Source organism: Macaca nemestrina, chromosome 18, assembly GCF_043159975.1.
Source record: "Macaca nemestrina isolate mMacNem1 chromosome 18, mMacNem.hap1, whole genome shotgun sequence".
In the NCBI taxonomy this organism is placed as follows: Eukaryota; Metazoa; Chordata; class Mammalia; order Primates; family Cercopithecidae; genus Macaca; species Macaca nemestrina.
This window is the reverse complement of record NC_092142.1, coordinates 77,379,119-77,401,450: the sequence shown is the minus strand read 5'-3', so window position 1 is coordinate 77,401,450 and position 22,332 is coordinate 77,379,119. Positions and strand designations below refer to the sequence as shown.

At 41.9% G+C, this 22,332-nt stretch overlaps 1 protein-coding gene across 19 annotated transcripts in view; it reads right to left on the bottom strand.

Moving 5' to 3' along the window:
• The window catches only part of LOC105491228 (WW domain containing oxidoreductase), a 1,122,875-nt gene that overhangs the window by 761,642 nt on the left and 338,901 nt on the right, over positions 1-22,332 (bottom strand). For 17 of the 19 annotated variants that reach the window (XR_011616111.1, XR_011616112.1, XR_011616119.1 and 14 more), the window contains exon 8: positions 18,251-18,515. Coding sequence is in view for 9 of the 19 variants with exons in the window: in XM_011757426.3 (XP_011755728.2) it covers positions 18,251-18,515 (265 nt within the window). In the remaining 10 variants the exon portion in view is untranslated. Of the gene's footprint in view, positions 1-11,215; positions 14,834-18,250; positions 18,516-20,677; positions 21,815-22,332 lie in introns of those variants that run through there. The other 2 variants (XM_071083673.1, XR_011616120.1) reach the window with 2 other exon arrangements.

Below are 22,332 nucleotides of genomic sequence, written 5' to 3'. Positions count from 1 at the left end.
AGCTGTGTCCTATACACCCCCCATCAACAGCCCAAAGATGTGGGAGCTACTTTCCCCATTTTACAGTGAAAAAGAAAACCCAAAGCCCAAAGAGGTAAAGTGGCTGGCCAGTAGGTCACTAAAAGGAAGGGCCTGGATTCATTCCAGGCTGGTTTCTTCAACTTCAAGATCCTGTGTTCTTATGGCGCGTCTGCTACCTCACATTGCATCCTTCTGCAACCAAACTCAGCGAAATATGCTCTTCTCAGCTCCTCCCCATGCCGCCATGTTGGTAGTGGACTATGGGAAATAAATGAGTTTGACACATGAAACATACTTGGAACAGAGCCTGAGCAAACTGAGTCCTAAGAAATGTGAGTTGTTTTATTATCTTTATCTTCTAGTTCTGCAGAATGTATATTCTTTCAGTGAAAAATCAGTCAATCTCCTATTGTATCAAATACATTTCATATCTTCACATTACAGACTAACATGAGGACCTATACATGGTCAGGAGGACTTGAAAAAAGTGAGTTTAGTTTCTAATTTAAAAAAACAATGGCTTTGGATGAAATCGGCCTCCACTCTGGGTTCAAATAAGAACCCAACAGAGCCTTTAGCTTGGCAATGAGATAAAGTGACACTGGAAGATGCAATAAACAAGCTTAAGTATAACGGGAAAGCAAACTGCAGTCCAAGAAAGACTCTTCCAGGTTAGGGATAAAGGAATCCAATATATTCTTCTACTTTTCATACATAAGAAATATGCCAGCTCCTTTCCAGTGCTTGGAATAGGAAGGACAAAAAGCAGAAGAGAACTATATTGTTTTCATTATTGGGTATATTTCAGAATCTAATTCTTTTGAAGTATATTATAATTTTTTCTTTTAAGCACCACCTTATAATCTTTCTCAGAGGAAATCTGCTCTGGGTTAATATGCAGAATTCAGCCATGGTAATTTCATTATTTGGTCGTTTATGGTTATAGAGAATTAACAGAGAGACAAATCATACATGTAGCACACACGATAGCCAACAAGAAATGTTATGTTCTAAAACCAAAAAACAGACTTAACTGCATTCACCTGCCTAGAAATATAAAAATATCAAAAAAAGTTTAAGTTCCCAAATTTTACAGGTTTTCTTTTTTCTTTTAAAGAGTGAGAATACTAAGAAAACATTATGCAGCTCTCAGTAGTTGATATACAGTATTTTTTTTGGATCCAGCAAATATACTTTTTATAACTTTTCTCTGAAAGAAGGAACTTTTTAGCTCAGATTACTTGGACACTCTCACTGTTTATTCTTCCCTTTTTTGAGCAGTCAGAAGAGATTTCTCTCTCAGTACTTCAAATAAATAAGATATCCAGCTGAACAAACACCATACATTCTCGTGGATTACTTTGGCTTCTTAAAGAATATTTCACTTTCTTTTTTCAAAATGTAAATGATTCAAGAGACCCCATCATATGAAACTGAAGGATGCGATGTTTAAAGTGGTTCAAATTCTACACAAGGTGGCATGTGAAGAAGCAAAAAGTCCAGCTCAGTAAAAGAGCTTGATATTTCATGGGGGAAATTTGAATTTTGCTAAATTAGATGCTTTATTTATTATACATTTTTAACATGGTTGGCTTTATAACATGAAAACCAAACTTTAGTATTCAAAATAAATCTCAAACCTATTTTCTAAAAGCAGCAAAAGGTGGTTATTTTTCTTTTTTAGCTTCCTGCTTAAAAAAAAAATCATAACAATACAGCAACAAATCCTAGGATTACATATAGTCTAGATATTCTACACAGACTGAAATGATTGGCCAGCCTTACCTAGCTTTATGGCTTAAAAAAAAAAAAGTTCACACTTTCCGGCTAGTTTTTATAACTTAAGTCCAGATTCTGCAATACACATTTCTTTAGAAAGATGATTTGGGCCATCGATTAACAAGGGCCCCTTCTACTAAAGCAACATGAAAACAAATACTTGACTTTAGGATACTTTATCTAGGTTTGTTTATTCTTTTCATAAGCTTTCTTATTAAAGGACTAAATCTTATCTCCCATCATAAAGCATAAACATATATATATGTGTGTGTATATATATATATACACACACACACATACATATACATATTTATATAATTTTTTAAATGGGTACATTTGGTGCCTCTCTCAGCCCAGAAAGAGGGAAGATAAGGATGACGAAAGGATGCAAACAGGAAAAGACCAAAGAAAAGACAAAATTATCCGTAATAAACGCTATGGCTTCAGGCAGGCCAAGAAAAATCATCAAGTCCTGTGAGTAAATCTACCACCATGTAGCAGGGCCTCCAAAACGCACTAAAATCCAAAACAAAACTCAAGCTGTAGAGTGTGGTAGCTGGCCCTGATGACCCCTGCCTCTCAGGATTCATACCACTGTGAAGTCCTTTCCCCTTTAACAAGGATCAGACTCAGTGATTTCCTTCTAACAAAAAGAATATGGCAAAAGCAGTAAGATGGCACTTCTGTGGTTACATTACAAAGAACTGTGACTTCCGTTTTACCAATGGATTCCATTTCCTTCTTGGCTTACCTGCTTCCATAAAGCCAGCAGCCATGATGGAGATCCCTACGTGGCAAGGAACCAAATACTAGGAAGGAAAGGAAGCCCTCAATCCACTGGCCCATAAGGACCTGAGTCCTGCCAGCAACTACATGGGCTTGGCAGTAGATCCTTCCCCCTTGAGCCTTGAGATTGTTACCTGGTATAATGCCTACGTGACAGCTGAATTTCTACCCTGTAATAACGCTGCTTATCTTTAAGAAACAGGACACCTGTGATAAAAAGTTCCCTCTGTAACCAGACCAGCTGAGATTTGTTAGAACCAAAACAGCTGACCCAAGGACTTAAAAAAGACCTCAGGCTTCATTATAATCTCATTTCCATGCTAAATGGCACTCTCACCAGCGCCATGACAGTTGACAATCACCATGACAATGATCAGAAGAAGCCATAAAAGGATAAAAAGGAAGGCAACATTCGGCCAGGCCAGGCACAGTGGCTCATGCCTGTAATCCCAGCATTTTGGGAGTCCGAGGCGTGCGGATCATGAGGTCAGGAGATTGAGACCATCCTGGCTAACCTGTGTAACCCCTCTCTACTAAAAATACAAAAAATTTAGCTGGACATGGTGGCGGGCACCTGTAGTCCCAGCTACTCAGGAGGCTGAGGCAAGAGAATGGCGTGAACCCGGGAGGCGGAGCTTGCAGTGAGCCGAGATCGCGCCGCTGCACTCCAGCCTGGGCGACAGAGCGAGACTCGTCTCAAAAATAAAAAATAAATAAAAATAGACAAACAACGAAGGCAACACTCTGGTTCTGGGAAGTTCACTGCCCATCTCAAGAGAAGACATGATTATTTCTCTCCTTGATTTTAATGTCCAGCTTCTTCATTAAAACAACAACAACAAAGTCTATATTTCAACTTCCTCACCCCTCATTAGTGGAGCAGCTGATCTGTAAATTTGTGAGCATGCTCCTGCTTCTCAATTCCATGACCACCGAATAAAGCCTGTACTGCTTGACACTCACCTTCGGTTTTGTGTGTTACCTTCATGACACCCAACAGGGAAAGACCCCATTCTTTTGGGATGCCAGCGTTGTTGGTAAGAAGATGACTCCAGCCCAGTGGACAACTTGATTGCAGCATGAGAGACCCTAAAGCACACAGCCCAGCTAAGCCATGTCTGCTTCCTAATCTACAGAGACTGAAAAATAATGAATGTGTGTTGTATTAACCTGCTAACTATTGAGGTAATCTGTTATGCAGTGATACATAACAAATCCACACAATCTTATTAATTTCTGCATTTCTGTTTTGCTCATCTTGAAGAATTTAACTCCCCCGTTATAAATTACTGTGGTCCTTCGGTCAGCTTCAAAAAATGAGCTGAAGGGACCACATACCCACAGGCCAGTATTTCATTGCATGGGTTGGGGGCAAGTAATGAGAGCAGGGCCATTGTCCCAGAACTTCTATTAATAACAGTTTCTAGGCCAGAAGCAGTGGCTCATGCCTGTAATCCCAACACATCGGCAGGGTGAGGCAGGCGGATTACTTGACGTCAGGAGTTCGAGACCAGCTGGGCCGGTATGGTGAAACCTCGTCTGCACTAAAAATACAAAAGTTAGCTGGGTGTGGTGGTGGGTGCCTGTAATCCCAGCTACTTGGGAGGCTGAGGCAGGAGGATCGATTACACCCAGGAGGTGGACATTGTAGAAAACGGAGACTATGCCACTGCACTCCAGCCTGGATGACAGAAGGAGACTCTGACTCCATAATAGTAGTAATAATGATGATGTTCTTCTGCTTTCCTCGGCTGCTATCAGCTTAGAACAAAGTCTGCCTTCCTCCAGTACCCTCCGCCAGCTCCCCAGTAACAGGTGTACAGGTTTGTGAAATGGAATCCTGCATGGTTTCTTTTTTCTTTCTCAAGTAAATGTCTACTTTTGCATTTCCTTCCACCTCCCACTAATTTTTAATCTGTTATCATTAACTTTTGGAACAATGGAGTCTAAGGGGGGCATGCATGTATGCAGGTATCTACATAAATGTAATTGAATAATTACACGTACACTTTCACCTCTGATAAATACGGATTCAATTCCATCCCTGTCACTTACTAGCTAAGTGAACTAAGACAGTTTACTTAGCACTTCTAAACTTCAGTTTCCTTGTCTGTAAAAGGAGGACAATTCTCTTGAACTTCTACAGGATGTAGAAATTCCACATGATGATGAAATAAGTTGCTTTACACAGATTTACTGATTTACAGCAAATGCTTAAGAAAAAATTTATCATAGTATTAAAATATTGCCATTGTTACTGGCATCGGAGTAAATGTACAGAGTTACAGATCTAGTTTCCTCTGTAATTTTAGAAAATCCATCTGCCCAGGGTCCCTTCCAAGGCTACACAGCAAACTTGAACTGAGCCAGATTTTTGTAAGATCAAATACTCTGCTTGTTTCAGAAAACAGGAAATAACTACTCAAACATTTCTAAAAACCTTACTTTCGCAAGGCACTGTAGTGGACAGAGTACAGAGAAGCATAAGTAAGATATTCTGCCATCATGACCTTCCAGTATAGCAAAGAAAAGCACAGGGCACATCATAATACACCTAAAATAAGTATACACTTGGCAGTAGCTCACGCCTATCATCCCAGCACTTAGGGAGGCCAAGGTGGGTAGATCCCTTGAGGTGAGAAGTTCATGTCTAGCCTGGTCAACATGGCAAAACTCTATCTCTACTAAAAATATAAAAATTAGCCGGGTGTAGTGGCACATGCCTGTAATCTCAGCTAGTCAGGAGGCTGAGGCTGGAGAATGGCTTGAACTCTGGAGGCAGAGGCTGCAGTGAGCTAATGCCACTGCATTCCAGCCTGGGAAACAGAGAGAGACTCCATCTCCCACCCTCCAAAAAAAAAAAAAGAAAGTATACACTTGGTACTATAGTTGATGTTCACCAAATAGTGAGAAAAACATATCATAATAAGTAGTTTTCATAAGGCAATAATGAACAATTAGAATATTAATTATAATATCAGTAATAGTAGTAGTAAAATCATCACAATAATAACCCTTGCTGGCATTTACTGAGTTCCTGGGATGTGACAGAAATGCTTCCAAGTCTTTCCAGGCCTTCCTGTCTTCAGTCCTTGCAACAACCGCCTGAGGCAGGCAACATCTGGTGTCACAGCAAAGGCGGAAAAGGACCTGAGACTTCAGGATGTTGACCAAGGCCATGGAGAAGGCAAGGGGCAAAATTCGACATTTAAACCCAAGACCAACCCAGGAGGTGGAGACTGCAGTGACCCGAGATCACGCCACCATACTCCAGAACAGAACAAGAATCTATCTCAAAAAAACAAAAAAAAAATTTGGGGCTGGGCATGGTGGCTTATGCCTATAATCCCAGGACTCTGGGAGGCTAAGGCGGGCGGATCACTTGAGGCCAGGAGTTCGAGACCACCCTGGCCAACATGGCGAAACCCCATCTCTACTAAAAATACAAACAATTTAGCCCAGTGTGGTGGTGCACATCTGTACTCCCAGCTACTAGGGAGGCTGAGGCACAAGAATCACTTGAACCGGAAAGGCGGAGGTTGCAGTGAGCCAGGATCATGCCACTGCACTCCAGCCTGGGAGACAGAGTGGGACTCTGTCTCAAAAAAGAAAAACATATTTCGAAATGTATTTATATTAATAGGAAGTTCCCAATTAATACAGTCCTCAGTATTTCAGGAAAAGGAAAAAAAAACCAAGACCTCCCCAGTCAAAAGGCCATACGTGTTCCATACTTCCTATCTAAGACTTGAAAAGAGCTTCACAGGTTACAAAATGTTCTCTGGAACATGGTCTCAAGTATGATGTGTATATTTCTTGACCTTTGTACATTAAACTGATAGTTTACTAACTAGTTTTATGGATGATCCCTACTGGTACCTTTTCATCACACCAAAGGAAGAAAAAGACATCAATACCATGAGCATTTCTGTTTTGCAGTTAGCCTTTCCAGATCTAAAAGAAGCAAAAAAAACCCACTCATCAGTCCACATACAGCCAGCTACGCATTTGACTATTTTAGCCAAATGACGCGCCCGTTTTCCAAAGCAGAGCAAAGGCTAGGCTCATCAAAAACATAAGTAAAGCTGTTTCTTTTCTTTCCCCCCTGCACCCCCACTCCCCGCCCCAAGACAGAACCTTGCTCCATCACCCAGGCTAGAGAACAGTGGCACGATTGCTGCTCATGGCAACCTCCACCTTCAGGGTTCAAGTGATTCTTGTGCTTCAGCCTCCTGAGTAGCTGGGACTACAGGAAAGCTCCACCACGCCCAGCTAATTTTTTTTTTTTTTTTTTTTTTTTTTTTTTTTAGTAGAGACAGGGTTTCATCGTGTTAGCTAGATTGGTTTCAAACTCCTGGCCTCAAGTGATCCAGCCCACCTCAGCCTGTAAACCTGTTTGCTTATTTGTTTTGTTTACTAACCAAAGGTGATCATATTATTTCTTTCTGTGAAGATGAATTGGTGAAAACAATCACTCAAATTAAAGCTCCTTCCCGGGCTGAAGTCAGAGTGGTTTCTCCCTTCATGCCTATCGTCTGTCTTCCCAACATATGGTTCCCATGAGGACAGGGAACTTGTTTAGCATTCTGTCCCTAGTGGAGCACCTGGTTCATGTTAGATGCTCAATATTTGTTGAATGCCTGCGCATCAAAAAGATCTCGTGCCAAACTTTTTGTGGCCCACACACCAATTTACTCAGGTGAGAGCCCTTCTTCTAGAACATTTTCCCCCTATACTGACTAATGCCCCAAATCCTTTCTGGAAGTAGATGGGGTATGATATTTACAAAAGGGCACAGGCTGAAAGAATGGCTTTTGGATAAAAAGAATCTAAACTCTACGACAGCTTATACCCTGATGTCAACCTGTAACATTTCTTTCCCTTCACCCCACGAGGTGGTACGTCCAGAAAGGTCTGCATGTTACAGATGGGCTTACCTGGCTCACTATATCATTAACTGAGATGCAGCAAGTTTTACTGCAGGTTTGGAACCTGGGATCTGAAACACACACAGAAGAATTATGGAGCTTAAATGATACCTGTAGCATTTTCTAGGCCAGTCGTTCCAAGGACGACCCTATCACTTCCAAAAGTAACAGTAAAAGGGAGAAACAGTCACAGCAGCATTTGAGTGAGTTCTCTCTGAAGTCAAATATATTCCATTGAAAGAACTGCTCCTTGTCCCATAACTGTGTCCTTCCTACAATTTTCGACATGAAAATATCCACTATCTTACAAAACGATGGTGGGTTCGGTTTTCATCCAAAATTTATGAAATACAGTATCTGCGGGCCCCTGTTAGTCTTCTTTTATTTCCTTTCAAATTAAACTGTTCTATTAACCCACAGGGTGACCATGCTTGGTTAACTGATTCATTTAACAGATAAGAAAACTGAGGACGAGAGAGGATAAGTGATTTGCTCAGAGACACACAATTTTCTAATGAGAGCACACTCTAAAATTACATTAGATGAGTAAGACATAAAGAAGGAAACCCATGACCATAGCGCCCGGCACAGAGCTGGGAACATGTTCTCAGCTGATTTGCAAAGTATTCCTTTTTCTTGGTGTAACAAGAAGAGGGAGAGGGGTTCCATTTCCCGATGATTCCGAGCACCAGGTTTGAGCCCTCTTTGTTTTTGCTAGGAAAACATTACCTTACACCTCACAGGGAAAAATCAACATGTCCAGTGAGTTATACAAAAATCAATGTTCATAGAAGAAACATTCCAGAAACATCATCATGGGGCAATACAAACTCCTGGCCTCAGTTTAATCACGCTGGCCTCCAATATCTAAACTGTGTGGCAGCCAAAAATCACTGGAAGTAAGTATGAAATCGGAGAAAAGGAAACTGAAAGAGGGGAGGATCAAAGAAGGCACCACAAACTTAAAAGAAAAAAGAAAAGTAATACAAGAGCTAGAAAGAGTTATAAAGAGGCAGTGCATTACCAAAATGCCAACGGGTACACAGAAGAAAAGGAAACCGGGAAGATAAAACTAGGGGAATTGCAAATCTTGGTTAAACGTTCATTAAATAATTTGTCACACATATTAAGGCCAGATAGTCACTTTCTCCCCCTCTCAGGTGCTCATTCAGGAACAAAGGCTGAGGCTGACTTGAGACACCATAAAGCAAGGCAGAAAAAATACAGTGATGAGATACTACAGCCTCACAAACGCAGATCTAGTTTCCTTCTCTTTGATTTTAACAAGAAAGTGGCCAATGTTTCCTCCAAGCTAAGGTGTGCTGTTGGTGCTAGTAAAACAGGCAACAGGGGGCAGAGCTTAAAATCTGCACTGTGGAAGCCTACTGAGTTCTGACGACCAGTGTGTAATCTGTCTTAGTGGTTCCTGAGGCTTGGACATACAGTTTGTTTGTTTGTTTGTTTGTTTGTTTTCTAGTCTCACTCTGTCACCCAGGTTGGAGTGCAGTGATGCTGCGATGTCAGCTCATTGCAACCTCCACCTCCCACGTTCAAGTGATTTTCATGTCTCAGCCTCCCAAGTAGCCGGGACAACAGACAAGAGCCACCACGCCCGACCAATTTTTTTCTATCTTTGTAGCAGAGACAGAGTTTCGCAGTGTTGACCAGGCTGGTCTTGAATCCCGACCTCAGGTGATTCATCCGCCTCGGCCTGCCAAAGTGCTGGGATTACAGGCGTGAGCCACTGTGCCTGGTCCACATGAGGATTTTATGTTCAGTGTTAACAGGGAGAATTAGGCCTTTTATGACAGACACAGTGCCATCATTAGGAGAATGGGTATTTTTAAACAATGGGGAGAGAAGCCACCAATTTCTTGTGAAATAAGCCAGAAGCAGAAAGACAAATACTCTGTGATCTCACTTTTTGTGTGGAATCTAAAGCAGTCAAACTCACATAAGCAGAGAGTAGAGGGCGGTTCCCAGTAGGGGCTGGTAGTGAGGAAGTGGGAGGGGGTGGTGAATGGGGAGATAGTGGTCAAAGGATCCTAAGTTTCAGTTAGACAGAATGAATACGTTCTGGAGATCTATTGTACAGCATGATCAATACAGTTAACGACAGTTATAATAATAATGTATTATATACTTGACAATTGCTGAGACTAGACTTTCAATGTTCTTGCCACACACAAAAAATGATAGCTATGTAAGGTGATGGATGTGCTCATTAGCTTGATTGTGGTAGTCATTTCACAATGCATATGTGTATCAAAACATCACAGTTCACACCATGAATACATATATATATATTTTTTTTCTTTAGAGACAGGGTCTCGCTATGTCACCCAGGCTGCAGTGCAGGGGCACCATCGTAGCTCACTGCAGCCTTGAACTCCCAGGTTCAAGTCATCCTCCCACCTTGGCCTCATCAACTGTTAGGACTATAGGCATGAGCCACCATGCCCAGCCACAAACACACAGAGACATACACACACACATATATGAAATTTTAATTTGTCACTCATACCTCAGTAAAGTTGGGGAAAATAATGGTAATAATGACAGCAATAATAATGTTTATTGAGTATCTAGTATGTTCTGAATGCTGAACATTCATAATCTTCAATTTCTACTGCAAGTCAATAACAATAGTAGTTAACATTTCTTAAGCGTCTAGCACACTGTAGAGTCATTGAGTTCATCATGTCTTTAATTCTCAAGACAAGCCTATGAGGTAGTTCTAACATCTCAGTTTTACCTGTGAATCTTAATCAGGCTTTGAACCTTGCCCAAGACTTAGAATGGGAGGGAGCTAGGGTTGGACCCGAGAGCTGTCTAGCTCTAAAGCTTCTCCTGTGTCTCCTGTGCCCCGCCTCTCTCTCCTTACTTTCATTCCCTCCATACACACCCACACCGCTGGGTATGTCCCTTACATGTCATTTGACCGTGAGCTTGGGGGGACCTTCGGTACTTGCTGTGTGACTCTGGACAGGTCTCCTTGCCTTATCTTTTACGTATTTACGCATTCTAAGCTGTAATTCCTTGCCTACCTCAGAGGCATAAAGGATAAGAAGTACATTAAGAACTCTCATTTATTGAGTCATCTTTCATGTATTCATTTACAAACATTTACTGAGAATTTACTGTATGGACCAGGGATACGGTGAGGTGAAGGCAAAAACAGCACTGTCAAGAGAAGGGGAGCCAGACGTTAAATAAGAAACTACAGGCTGGGCGTGGTGGCTCACCTGAGATCAGGAGTTCGAGACCAGCTTGGCCAACATGGTAAAATCCTGTCTCTACTAAAAATACAAAAATCAGTCGTGTGTAGTGGTGCGTGCCTGTAATCCCAGCTACTCGGGAGGATGACACAGGAGAATCGCTTGAACCTGGGAGGCGGATGCTGCAGTGAGCCAAGATCATGCCACTGCACTCCAGCCCAGGTGACAGAGCAAGACAACTCCACCTCAAGAACAGGAAGGAAGGAGGGAAGGAAGGAAGGAAGGAAGGAAGGAAGGAAGGAAGGAAGGAAGGAAGGAAGGAAGGAAGGAAGGAAGGAAGGAAGGAAGGAAGGGAGGGAGGGAGGGAGGGACGGAGGAAGGAAGGAAGGAAGGAAGGAAGGAAGGAAGGAAGGAAGGAAGGAAGGAAGGAAGGAAGGAAGGAAGGAAGGAAGGAAGGAAGGAAAGGAAGGAAGGAAGGAAGGGAAAGAAGGAAGGAAGGAAAAGAAAAGGAAAGACGGAAGGAAAGAAAGAAGGAAAGAAGGAAGCAAAAGAAAGAAGGAAAGAAAGAAGGAAGGAAAGAAGGAAAGGAAGGAAGGAAGGAAGAGAGGAGAGAGGAGAGAGGAGAGAGGAGGAGAGAGAAGAGAGAAGAAAGAAAAGGAAAAAGAAAAAGAAACTACAGGCCAGGCATGGTGGCTCATACCTGTAATCCCAGTATACTTTGGGAGGCCAAGGCAGGTGGATCACCTGAGGTCAGGAGTTTGAGACCAGCCTGGCCAACATGGTGAAACCCTGTCTCTACTAAAAATATATAAATTAGCCGGATGTGGTGACAGGTGCCTGTAATCCCAGCTACTCAGGAGACTAAGGCAGGGGAATCGCTTGAACCCGGGAGGCGTGGAGGTGGGCCGAGATTGTGCCACTGCACTCCAATCCAGGTGACAGAGAGAGACTCCATCTCAAAAAAAAAAAAAAAAAAACTACAGAAATTATCTTTAAATTGCAGTTGTGTTGTGTGAAATGTTATGAAGAAGAAATTCTGAGGACTCTACATTTACTCATTCAGTATATTAGGAGTGCTATTAGGAGTCAGACAGTATTCTAGGCAGTGGCTGTTCTGAAAGAACATATTGGAGAGCTTGATATAATCTTAGAGACCAAAACTGCTTCCTTGACGTGTGCTGTTTGGACTGAGTTTTGCAGGATGGGTACAAATTAAGAGCGGAGGAGGAGTATTCTAGGCTGAAGAACAACATGTTTCAAAACCCGAAGGGGAGAAAGAGCATGGAGCCAGAAGCGGCTTCAGGTATGGTGGGTGAAGTGGATGGGGACCGGATAAGACTAGATGCCTTTCATTTCAACTCTCACTTCCTCTCACAACCACCCTATAAAATAGACAGCATTTCATCTGATAAATGAAAAATCTATTAAAATACATACACACCTATTCAACAGTGCCGGCGTCAACACCATTACCCTATCCTTTTTCCCCATAATCAGAGTTTGCCTCTCACTCTAGAAGCTCAAAATGCCAGTTGTCCACTTCTCTAGCTTCCTTTATATCTAGGATTTACATAGGTGACTCAGTCCCAACCAGTGGAGTCTCACGGGAAGTCAACTCAGGAGGACAGTTCTGAAGCAGAATGCTCTCTCTCGATAAAGGAAAAAGGCATGCAATGAGGAGCCTCATCCCACCCATCTATGCCTTCAGACCTTATCAAGTAGGATGCAATGGCTGGCACCACAGAAGCCATCTTGTAAGCATGAGGGAAAAGTGAAGATCATCACGAAGGAGCCACCCATATAGTAGCCAAACACAACCCTTGCTGCCTCAGCTCCTCTGGACACGTGGGAAAGCAAAAGCTCTATTATTCCAACCACCTTTAAGTGGGTGTTAATAACTTGTGGCCTAAAGCAGCCAAACTGATGTAGAAAATTAACCTCAGAAAGGTCAAATCATTTTAAAATTATGTAACTAAAAGGTAGCAGAGGCTGCGTTTTGAATACAACTCTCATGATTCTAAATCCTTTGCCCTTTTCCAACTTACTTATATCCATTGGTCTCTGGACTAAGCAAGCACTGTAAACTTAAAAGCTTTGGACATAATGACGAAAGACTACTAACACCAATGCTAATGCTAATCCAGGGCAGGAAGAAGAATGTTTCAGGCTGCGAGAAGGTGGCCTCAGGCGGGGTAAGAGGAGCCCAGGCAGCTACTAGGTCCTTCTGTTGACAGGCAACTGCAGGAAAGCGCCAGTGTGGTCCAAGGACAGAGGGGTCCTGAGAGTCCAGTGTTCTAACATATCTGGACTGGCAAGAGAAAGGCAACCAGAGAATTCAGTCCTCACTCAGGAGTCTCGAAATGTTTAGATTCATGAAGAATACAATGAAATGTCCACTTTGAAAATCATATTACCCCCTCCCAACAGAAAGAAACCTGTTTCATACACCTTCTGCTTTGTATGTGATACACCAATGTACCAACACACATTCAAGCAGGGGACTTTGTCCTTGATGGCATCTATAGTGTAGTCAGCTGCAGGTATGTTTAAAGGTGGAAAGGGGGAGAAGTGTTTTTCTAAAATACTAATTTCAAGAACAAATCAACATCTATTATCTCCTTCATCATGTTTTAAATTGTAACAACTATAAATCACCCTGCAGCGGGTTATTCAAGGGCAGAATTACCCCGTTTAGCTTTCACGAAGGTTAGAAGAATGACATCTTGTGCTTTTTCTAGCTATAATTTATAACTTTGCAACAGAACCAGCCTTGCCGGCCCATCCATTAGCAGGGTAGCCGCACATCCGTTACAACTCAGCACGATGACTGGCTTTACGCGGGCACAGGAAACGTAACCCGATCGCCGCAGAAGTTCCATAAACGTAAGCCATTTTTTAATGTAAAATGATTTGAAAACGCAGTTCCCTAAAACATCTGCTAAGCTCTTGCTACCCTAACACATGATATTCTTTCTACTGTTACCTGCCAACACAAATATTTGGTTGCACAAAACCCTCCTAAGAGGCACGTGACAGTGCTCAGCTTCACATTTACATACTGGTCCACAAAGGACTGGCTTGGACCTGGGAACTCTGGCAACGATGTGTTTACCAGAAATGAAAGCTTACGTGGAAAAAAAAGGAGGAGGGGTGCGGCATTCATTTCAGTGAAGGTGCTGTCAAACATTTAAAAAAGGAAGCATAGCTGCATAAGTAGCTATAGATGGAAGGGGAACTACTGTGCACTGGACGCAGCAAATGCAGCTGTGAGTAGCAAGTGAAAGTTTACAAGGCTGGTATATCATTTTACGGAACACGCTGGGTGAGCTCTCTGCTTTTCAACTACAAAATAAAGATAATAATTCTAAGATTGCAGAACTTGGAATTATTAAATCTAATAGAAATTATGAGAAATTAATGAAAATATATGCTGATACATAAAGCATCGTGGTATCTCGGATAAACTGCCAACCTGCATCTCTATTTGGAAGTGCGGTAGGATTCTAAAGTCATCACACGTGGCTACAACTGCAAAAAGCCAAGATTAGCCTTGAAAATCCCTTATGTGCACCAGATACAATGCCTGGTTTTGTGAATTAAAACCCATAGAATAATATGTATATACAAATATAGATGCTAAAATACAATACGTTTTTTCACCAACTGCGAAGTTCTTACCAAACAATACATACTAATGCATGCATGTGCAAAACATTTTAGAGTAATTTAACTGCATAAAAGAATGTTCTAGAGACAGGAAAATAAACAGGCAATGCACGCATGACGTGACTTCATTATGAGAAAGTGCTCAGCAAATGTTAGTTTCCTTTAACATATTTTAGAAGCAGCTATTTGAAGTATCTTGCATCTTTTTTAGAAGGACATTTAAAAATAACTCAATTTCCAAGTTTATCTGTGATTTTTATTTTACCATAAATTGGAGGAAGGAGGAAACAAACACTTCTCCCCCAGAACCCCCCAAATCACTTGTCCAGTTCTCTAGATCTCAAGACGAACAGGGAGGCAGAGACACGGCTTTACCAGTAGGGGCCGCTGTGCTGAGAATTGATTCCTGTGAGTTTCTCATTAGTGATTATTATACTACAGGCAGCCAAAATGGAAAAATTAATTAATTTCAAAGTGATAATGCATTTACAGCAACAATTAGAAATGTATAACTGTAAAAGGGCAACATTTAAAAGACAGATTACATTTAATAAAGTTGCACAAGAACATCCAATTGTAAAATTACTGATCTGCAACAATATGCCTTAAAGAGGCACTTAAAATAGCCTGACTCCATGAAGGGTGACCTAATTACTGTAACTAAAATCACCGTAGTCACAGCAAGTCACAGCAAATAAAAAAGGGACGTTGATATTAGAATACTGCTGTTTAATACTTAAGGGAGCCGGCTACAGGGAAGAAATGAAGGCAGGGCTTCCAAACACAAGGCTGGGTTGTATTCCTTGCTCCCTTGACCTCACGCAATGGAATGTGTACGCCAGCAATACTCGTGTCAGAAGCAAACACCCTCTCTAAGGTGACAGGCAGACAAGGCAGACCACACTAGCCATCTGGTGATAGGGAGATTGCATCTATGCTAAGCTTCTCAATCACAATTAGAAACCCAGCCACATGCGGCCCATGGCTACCTTACTGGAGAGCCAGATTATAATCACTGCAGAAATTCTATATCCATCATTAGTGATGTTATATGCATTATTGTCAGTCCTTACACCAACCTGTATCGCAATTTTCGTCTTAATGAGACAGACTCAGAACGCTGGTGACCTAAGTTGTTCCAGTGGTCAAGGGTAAGAGCTGAGCTTAGCCATCAGCACCATTAGCAGGAGAGCTGCGAGGTCCACTGTCCCAGGTTACCACTTTCTTCTCTTGCCACCACCAGGAAGCCGTGTCAAATCCCATCTCAAGTACAAGGGAAATGCTGACGTCCCCTGCCCTTTCTATGAGTGCCCCTCCCCAGACAACTTCAACAAAACCTGGGATTTTTGCGACGTCACCACTTTTCTCCAAACCCTCTCATGAGCTACCCACTCATTTTCCCACAGCTTTCTCACCCAGGGACCTAAAGCTTAGTGCGCCTTTAATCTTTTACCCAGGGCTGCTCCCAGAGGACATCTGTTTCTCCCAAGCCTTGCCTTGCTCTAGGCATTGAGACCTGCTCACAAGTAGTCTCTGAGCTCTCCTGCCAGGGAAACAGGAGAGACTGTGGTAGGCTGCGGCAGAGGCTGCTGCACACTGGTGGGGTAGGCAAAGGAATTAGGCACGGAGGTCGGGCATCTGTTATTACTAGGACACACTCCAGGTATGGTGCTCACTGAGTTGCAACCTTCGTCCAGTTCATGGTGCGTCCTACCCCACATGGTAATCCTTCTGCCTCTGTTTCTAACCCCATATTCTGGTTTTCCACTCAGCCCAAGTCCTGAGCACCCTTACCCCCAAAACAGCAACACTCTGGTATCATGATACAGTCACCAACCCAACTTAATTTGCTGGTACTTTTTAGAAATACTCCTGTTAGGTTCAACCAGCCAACATTCAAGTCTGACTTTATTAAGCATATTATATTAAATATTCGATAATAATTATTCTCCAATAAATAAAAATATTTACCCTGCATTTAGATTTTAGCAAACTTGTCTTCCTTCTTTTCCCACCTGCCCTGGCCCAGAGTCCCTAAACAATGTGATCAGGACACAGAATAACAGTTTCCACTATTTTCCGTCAACAACTCCTCATCCATTCGCGTTGACGACAAATGGCAAGATGCTTCTATCACCCTTCACCAAATTCCATGCAGTCACAGACTCATCTCTAAATCTTTCCCATTATGTCCCTCTGATTAGGGACCTTACGGAAGAAGGAGAAAATGAACTCTCTGATGCCACCGAACCAAGTTCCTTAGAACCCATCAGTGATCAAATACTAGTGAGATGACTCAACACCCAAAGATTACAAATGATGGTTGATTGGGCTTGCTAATGTGGAAGGCACTGGGCCAGCAGAAAATAAGGAAGAATCCACCTCTCTCCTCTCCTCATTCCTAAACGCCTCATTTAAACGGCACTGGCACCCAGTTCAGATCCATATTCTTTCTTTTCATGCCAACTGAAGGACAGAGCAAAGTATGAGGCATAATCACGGTCAAAGAAACCGGCATGAAGAGGCTGCACTTATACAATCATCAGGAGCAAAGTGATGGGGAAATTTCAAAACCCTGTGATCCACCTGCAGATAAGTTTCATTCATCACTTCCTAGAGATGAATCCCAGACTGCGGCATGGAGAACCACTCTCCATACGTGCCTTCACTGCAACTGATCCTAAGTGTTCAGCTCTTGGAATATGTCTGTTTACTTTGCATAAAAACCACTTGGGAGATTAGAATAAAAGATGTACTTACTTATTTCCTCCTAAGCAGTTCTTTTAAGCAGTTCAAAAGACTTTTGATGTGGTTTTAAAAGTCATTCCCAAATACCAAGGTTAAGGATGGGAGGTGGGAATGAGTGTAAGAGAAGGCAGCAGACGGTTTCCAAGGCTGTGACATTGGTTGGAGGATAATAGGCCAGCGATACTTCTTTTTTGTTGTTGTTGTTTTGCTTTGTTTTATTAACATCCTAGGTTCAACTGTGAAGGCCTGTGATATCTCTAAAAGCCAAATGTGTTTTGGAAAAGGAAGATTTCTGTACAGTAGATTTCAAGTTTGGGTAATTGGAATACTGGTGTCCACTAATAGGAAGACGTTTTTGAAGTCCTTTGGTTTTGAAAAATAATCTACCAAATATATTGTGGAAAATATGCTTTCTTCATTCAAATTACTTCCTACGAAAACAGTTTCACAGAATAATGTTCTTAATATGGCTGATAAATGAACATCAAATTATAAAAACATGGTATCACCCTTGTAAACACTTCCAAATGTAACCACAGTACCGTGATTCATCCAAAATCGTCTTTGGGAAAGTAAAGAAAAAAACACACTCCTAGCCGTCAAAGGATTCTCCAACAGAGGATTACACCCATTAGAAGAAGAATTTAGAACATCAGATACAGATTTTCTACGAAACAAAGGAATCACATCTCCTGAAAATTCAGTAGTCACAAATCTTTGTTGTCCACCTACTGACACAAAACAGCAGTTTTCAAGCACTCCACAAAATAGATTTTCAAAGTTTCTGAATAAAAAAAACCCCCAAAAAACAAAACATAACAACAACAACACAAAAAACAAATCACCATTTCCATAAGGACTTTCAGCCATACTTAACATGGTACTGAAATGCACATGGTCCACCCAAGCCCTCCAAGACGCATTTACCCCAACAGATTTAATCTAAAGTTGATGCAAATGTGTTCAAGAGCCCTTTATGATGGGCAGGACAATGTTATTGCTGAGACCAGACTCATGCCTGCAAGAGGTAAAAAGGTGGAGACACGTGTGTGCAGGTTTCTCTAGGACCCAAGGTGTTTGCGGCGCCAGCAGCCGTTCTCTTACCATGGACTTGGTGAAAGGCCTCGCCAAGGTAAACAGCAGTGTGTACACCCACCAGCTGCGATGAATGTTGGAGTACATCATATTTCCAGGATGCACTGCGTTCGACGTGACCCCACGCGGGGAGAGGCGACGGTGCAGCTCGTTGGAGAAGAGGACGTTGCAGAGCTTGGACCTGTTATAAGCCAGCATTGCCCAATAGTCGTTTTTTGATGGAGAGAGGCGACTGAAGTCCAGTTTTCCCAAGGAGTCATTAATATCTGTAAATCTTAAAAATAGGAAATATGACATGAAGCAACCAAGTTCTGACTTCTCATACAGCTTTTTATTTTTATTAGAAATGTAAGGATGGCTGGCTGCAGTGGCTCACATCTGTAATCCCAACACTTTGGGAGGCCGAGACAGGTGGATCACCGGAGGTCAGGAGTTCAAGACACCCTGGCCAACATGGCAAAACCCCATCTCTACTACAAATACAAAAATCAGCCAGGTGTGGTGGCATGCCTGTACATGGGAGGCTGAGGCAAGAGAATCGCTGGAACATGGGAGGCGGAGGTTGCAGTGACCCAAGCCTGGGCAACAGAGCTAGACTCCATCTTAAAAAAAAAAAAAAAAAAGGAATCTGAGAAAACTATGTAGAGATGACTAAAAATTCAATCTTGCATACATCAAAACAAAGTCTCCCTTAAAGATCGACAATGGTGATTTAACAATATAAACATAGGTCATGTGTGGTGGCTCATGCCTGTAATCTCAGCACTTGAGGAAGCTGAGGAGGGAGGATTGCTTGAGTGTAGGAGTTCAATACCAGTCTGGGGAAGATAGGGAGACACTATGTCTACAAAAAATAAACAATTAGTTGGGTATGCTGGCACATGCCTGTGGCCCCAGCTACTTGGGAGGCTGAGGCAGGAGGATCGCTTCAGCCTGGGAGATCGAGGTTGCAGTGAGCTATGACTGTGCCACTGAACTCTAGCCTGGGCAACAGAGTGAGACTTCCATCTCTAAAAGTAAGAATTTAAAATTTAAAAATTAAAAAAAAAAAAAAAAAGCATTGGCTCCAAAGATAGACTTCAGTAAAGGCCCACACTCATAAATGTAGCAGTCCTGACATGCTGAACTCCCTCCCCACCCTCTAACATGTATGTTTCAAAACCTTCAACAGGAAGTTCAAAGATAATTAAATTAAACAGAAAAGCATCTTAAAGAAAGGGCTGCTGCTTTTGGAAACAGAAGGATATCACATTCCTAACCTTTGACAAGGCTTTCCTGGATGATTTTAGCTAATGCTTGAGGCCTGTATATTTTCATTTGAGTGTCCAAGAAAATATAGATGAGTCTTGTTGCCTCCAAGACTATTTTCTAGATTAAAAATTAATGATTATAAAGGGGTTATAACCTTGGTGAGGTGCCATCAATAGTCTTATACGTTTAAAAGATAAATGTAAACAAAGCCAAGATGAATTCTGGCACAGTCTAATGTTTTTAAGTATACCCATGGCATGGATGTACACAAATCAACGTAACTAGTTGATGTTTTATAATTGGGTCTGACGGAGTCATTAAACACCAGCTGTTTGTTTCTTTCCCTTTGTCTCTTTCTCTTAAATAACAACAATGCAGTGATTGCCCTTAAAAAATGGATCACAACAAACAAAAGGAATTTTCTAAATGGTCTCATCTCTGTCAAAGGACCCCTCATACTCTGCTTCTATAAGTTCATTCTGGGCACCGGGTAATGAGGAAGCGTATTGGGAATCCTCTAGAAAACTGCTATGGAAAACAAAAAGCAAAAAGCAAAAAGTAAAATGAAAATTACAGAATAATCCTATTGTTCCTTAATATCAGCAGCTCAGGTTGGGCTAAGACCAAGAAAAGCATGGCAAGGGCAGATGAAATTCATGTTTTAATGGAAATTAAATATCCCTTCCACAGGACTCAGTGACATCCAATTTCTAGTGTTAAATGACATAGCTGCTCTAAAGCCATCAACAAAGTCGATGGCCAGAGACATCATCAGGGATACAGAAATGAGATCTTGAAAGGAATTGTTGGCTGCCCATTTTCAAGTACTCAAACTACAGGAAGAGTCCAACTTCCAAGCTTAATTGTCTAAGGCAGTGGAACTCAGCGGGAAATTTGAAAATATATGAAGGCCTTCTGGTTGTCATGATGATCGCTGGTGATGGTAGCAGGGATGGAAGATGTCTTGCAATGCAGATGAAGTCTTGCTCAATGAAGATTGCCCCAGTGGACTCTCATGCAGATGAAAAGCCTGTGGATAATTATCTGAGCCTAGAAACATCCACTGAATTTCCAAGTGGGTAGTGCAACAATATACATGTAGAATGAATGAAGGCACTTTCAGATTTTGTGTGATTTTTGGAGGGTGACTGATACGGTTTGGCTGTGTCCCCACCCAAATCTCACCTTGAATTGTAATAACCCCCATGCATCAAGGACAGGACCAGGTGGAGAAAACTGAATCATGGGGGTGGATTCTCCCATACAGTTCTCGTGGTAGTGAGTAAGTCTCATGAGCTCTGATGGTTTTATAAATGGGAATTCCCCTGCACATGCTCTCTTGACTGCTGTCAAGTAAGACATCCCTTTGCTCTTCCTTCATCTTCGGCCATGATTGTGAGGCCTCCCCAGCCATGTGGAACCATGAGCCCATTAATCCTCTTTCCTTTATAAATTACCCAGTCTCAGGTATGTCTTTCTTAGCAGCATTAGAACAGACTAATACACTCAGGCCTCACTCAAGGTTGGTGGTACTGGAGTCTGCAATACCATACACCTGGTAAGGGTGTGTGTGTTTTTTTTGAGTCCACTCAAGGTGATTCATGCATGGATACATATGTTCCATCTTTCCTGTAGCCCGGCCCAAGCATTCACATGTTGAAACACACACCATTTTGTTTCCGTTATTTTTTCTTTGCATTACAGTAAAGCCACCATATCGAATTAAAAATATAGTTGTACATGTAAGTTATGTTATTTGCGAACTTTATTTCAACATAATAAGGTATTACAGAAGACTTGTCACACAAAGGTGCTACTGAGATGAGAATCCAGTGATCCCAGGTATGGGACAGGACTTGAAAACTCTATCAACATGGCATAGACAACAGGGACAAGGATTTAGAGAGTATCCAAAAGGTACGGAATATAGTACCATCCATTCCCTCTCTCTACTCATCTTTTATCAACTGCTGCCGGAAATCCTTCTTGGCATATTTGTTTAGCCTGACCCAGTTCAGGGACTACTTCTTCTAGGAAGCTCCCCATAATGAACTCTTCCACAGCTGGATATCATGGTGATTTTTTTGGTGGAAGTTAGGGAGAGAATGAAAGAAGCCATGGAAGGCAGACAAAAATACATGTCCCCATGGACATTAAGTATCCACTCTTCAGGACCCAGGTCATGACACCATTCCTAGTGTTCAGTGACACTTCTGGCCTTCCAAGATCGGTGAAATGGCTCGCCGTTCTGTCTGTACGTTGTTCCTCTGTCATCACCATGCCAGACTGTAAGTCAATTGATCACCTGATCCCAAAACGAGACTGTGAATTAATGGAAAGTAGACTGTAAGACTCGAGTGTTGCTTACTACAGTGCCTGACACATAGTAAGGACTCAACACAGAATCAGACAATTCAAGTTTGGTCATGGGTTTGGATATTCCAATCCAAGGACCAAGTCCTTAATAAAAAACAAAGGAATGCAAATCCCATGACGAGAATTTGACAGTTTCCCTTGTTTCAAGTCTTGCCCTAAAGGTAAAATTTACCACTAGGTTCAACTCTTCTATGTTTTCCATTAATGTTTACATGTGGAACTTCCTAATGTTTAGGGCTTTTGGTTTTTGTTATTTTTTTTAGAGACAAGGTCTTGCTTTGTTGCCTATGCTAATCTCAACTCTTGAGCTCAAGGGATCCTCCCGCCTCAGTTTCCTGAGTGGCTGGTATTACAGGTATACACCATCATCACACACAGTGATTTTCTACTATTAAGAATAAGGTCCCCACTTAGGTATTTAAGGATAACACAGAAGTATCTCATGACTAGGGAACACTGAGTAA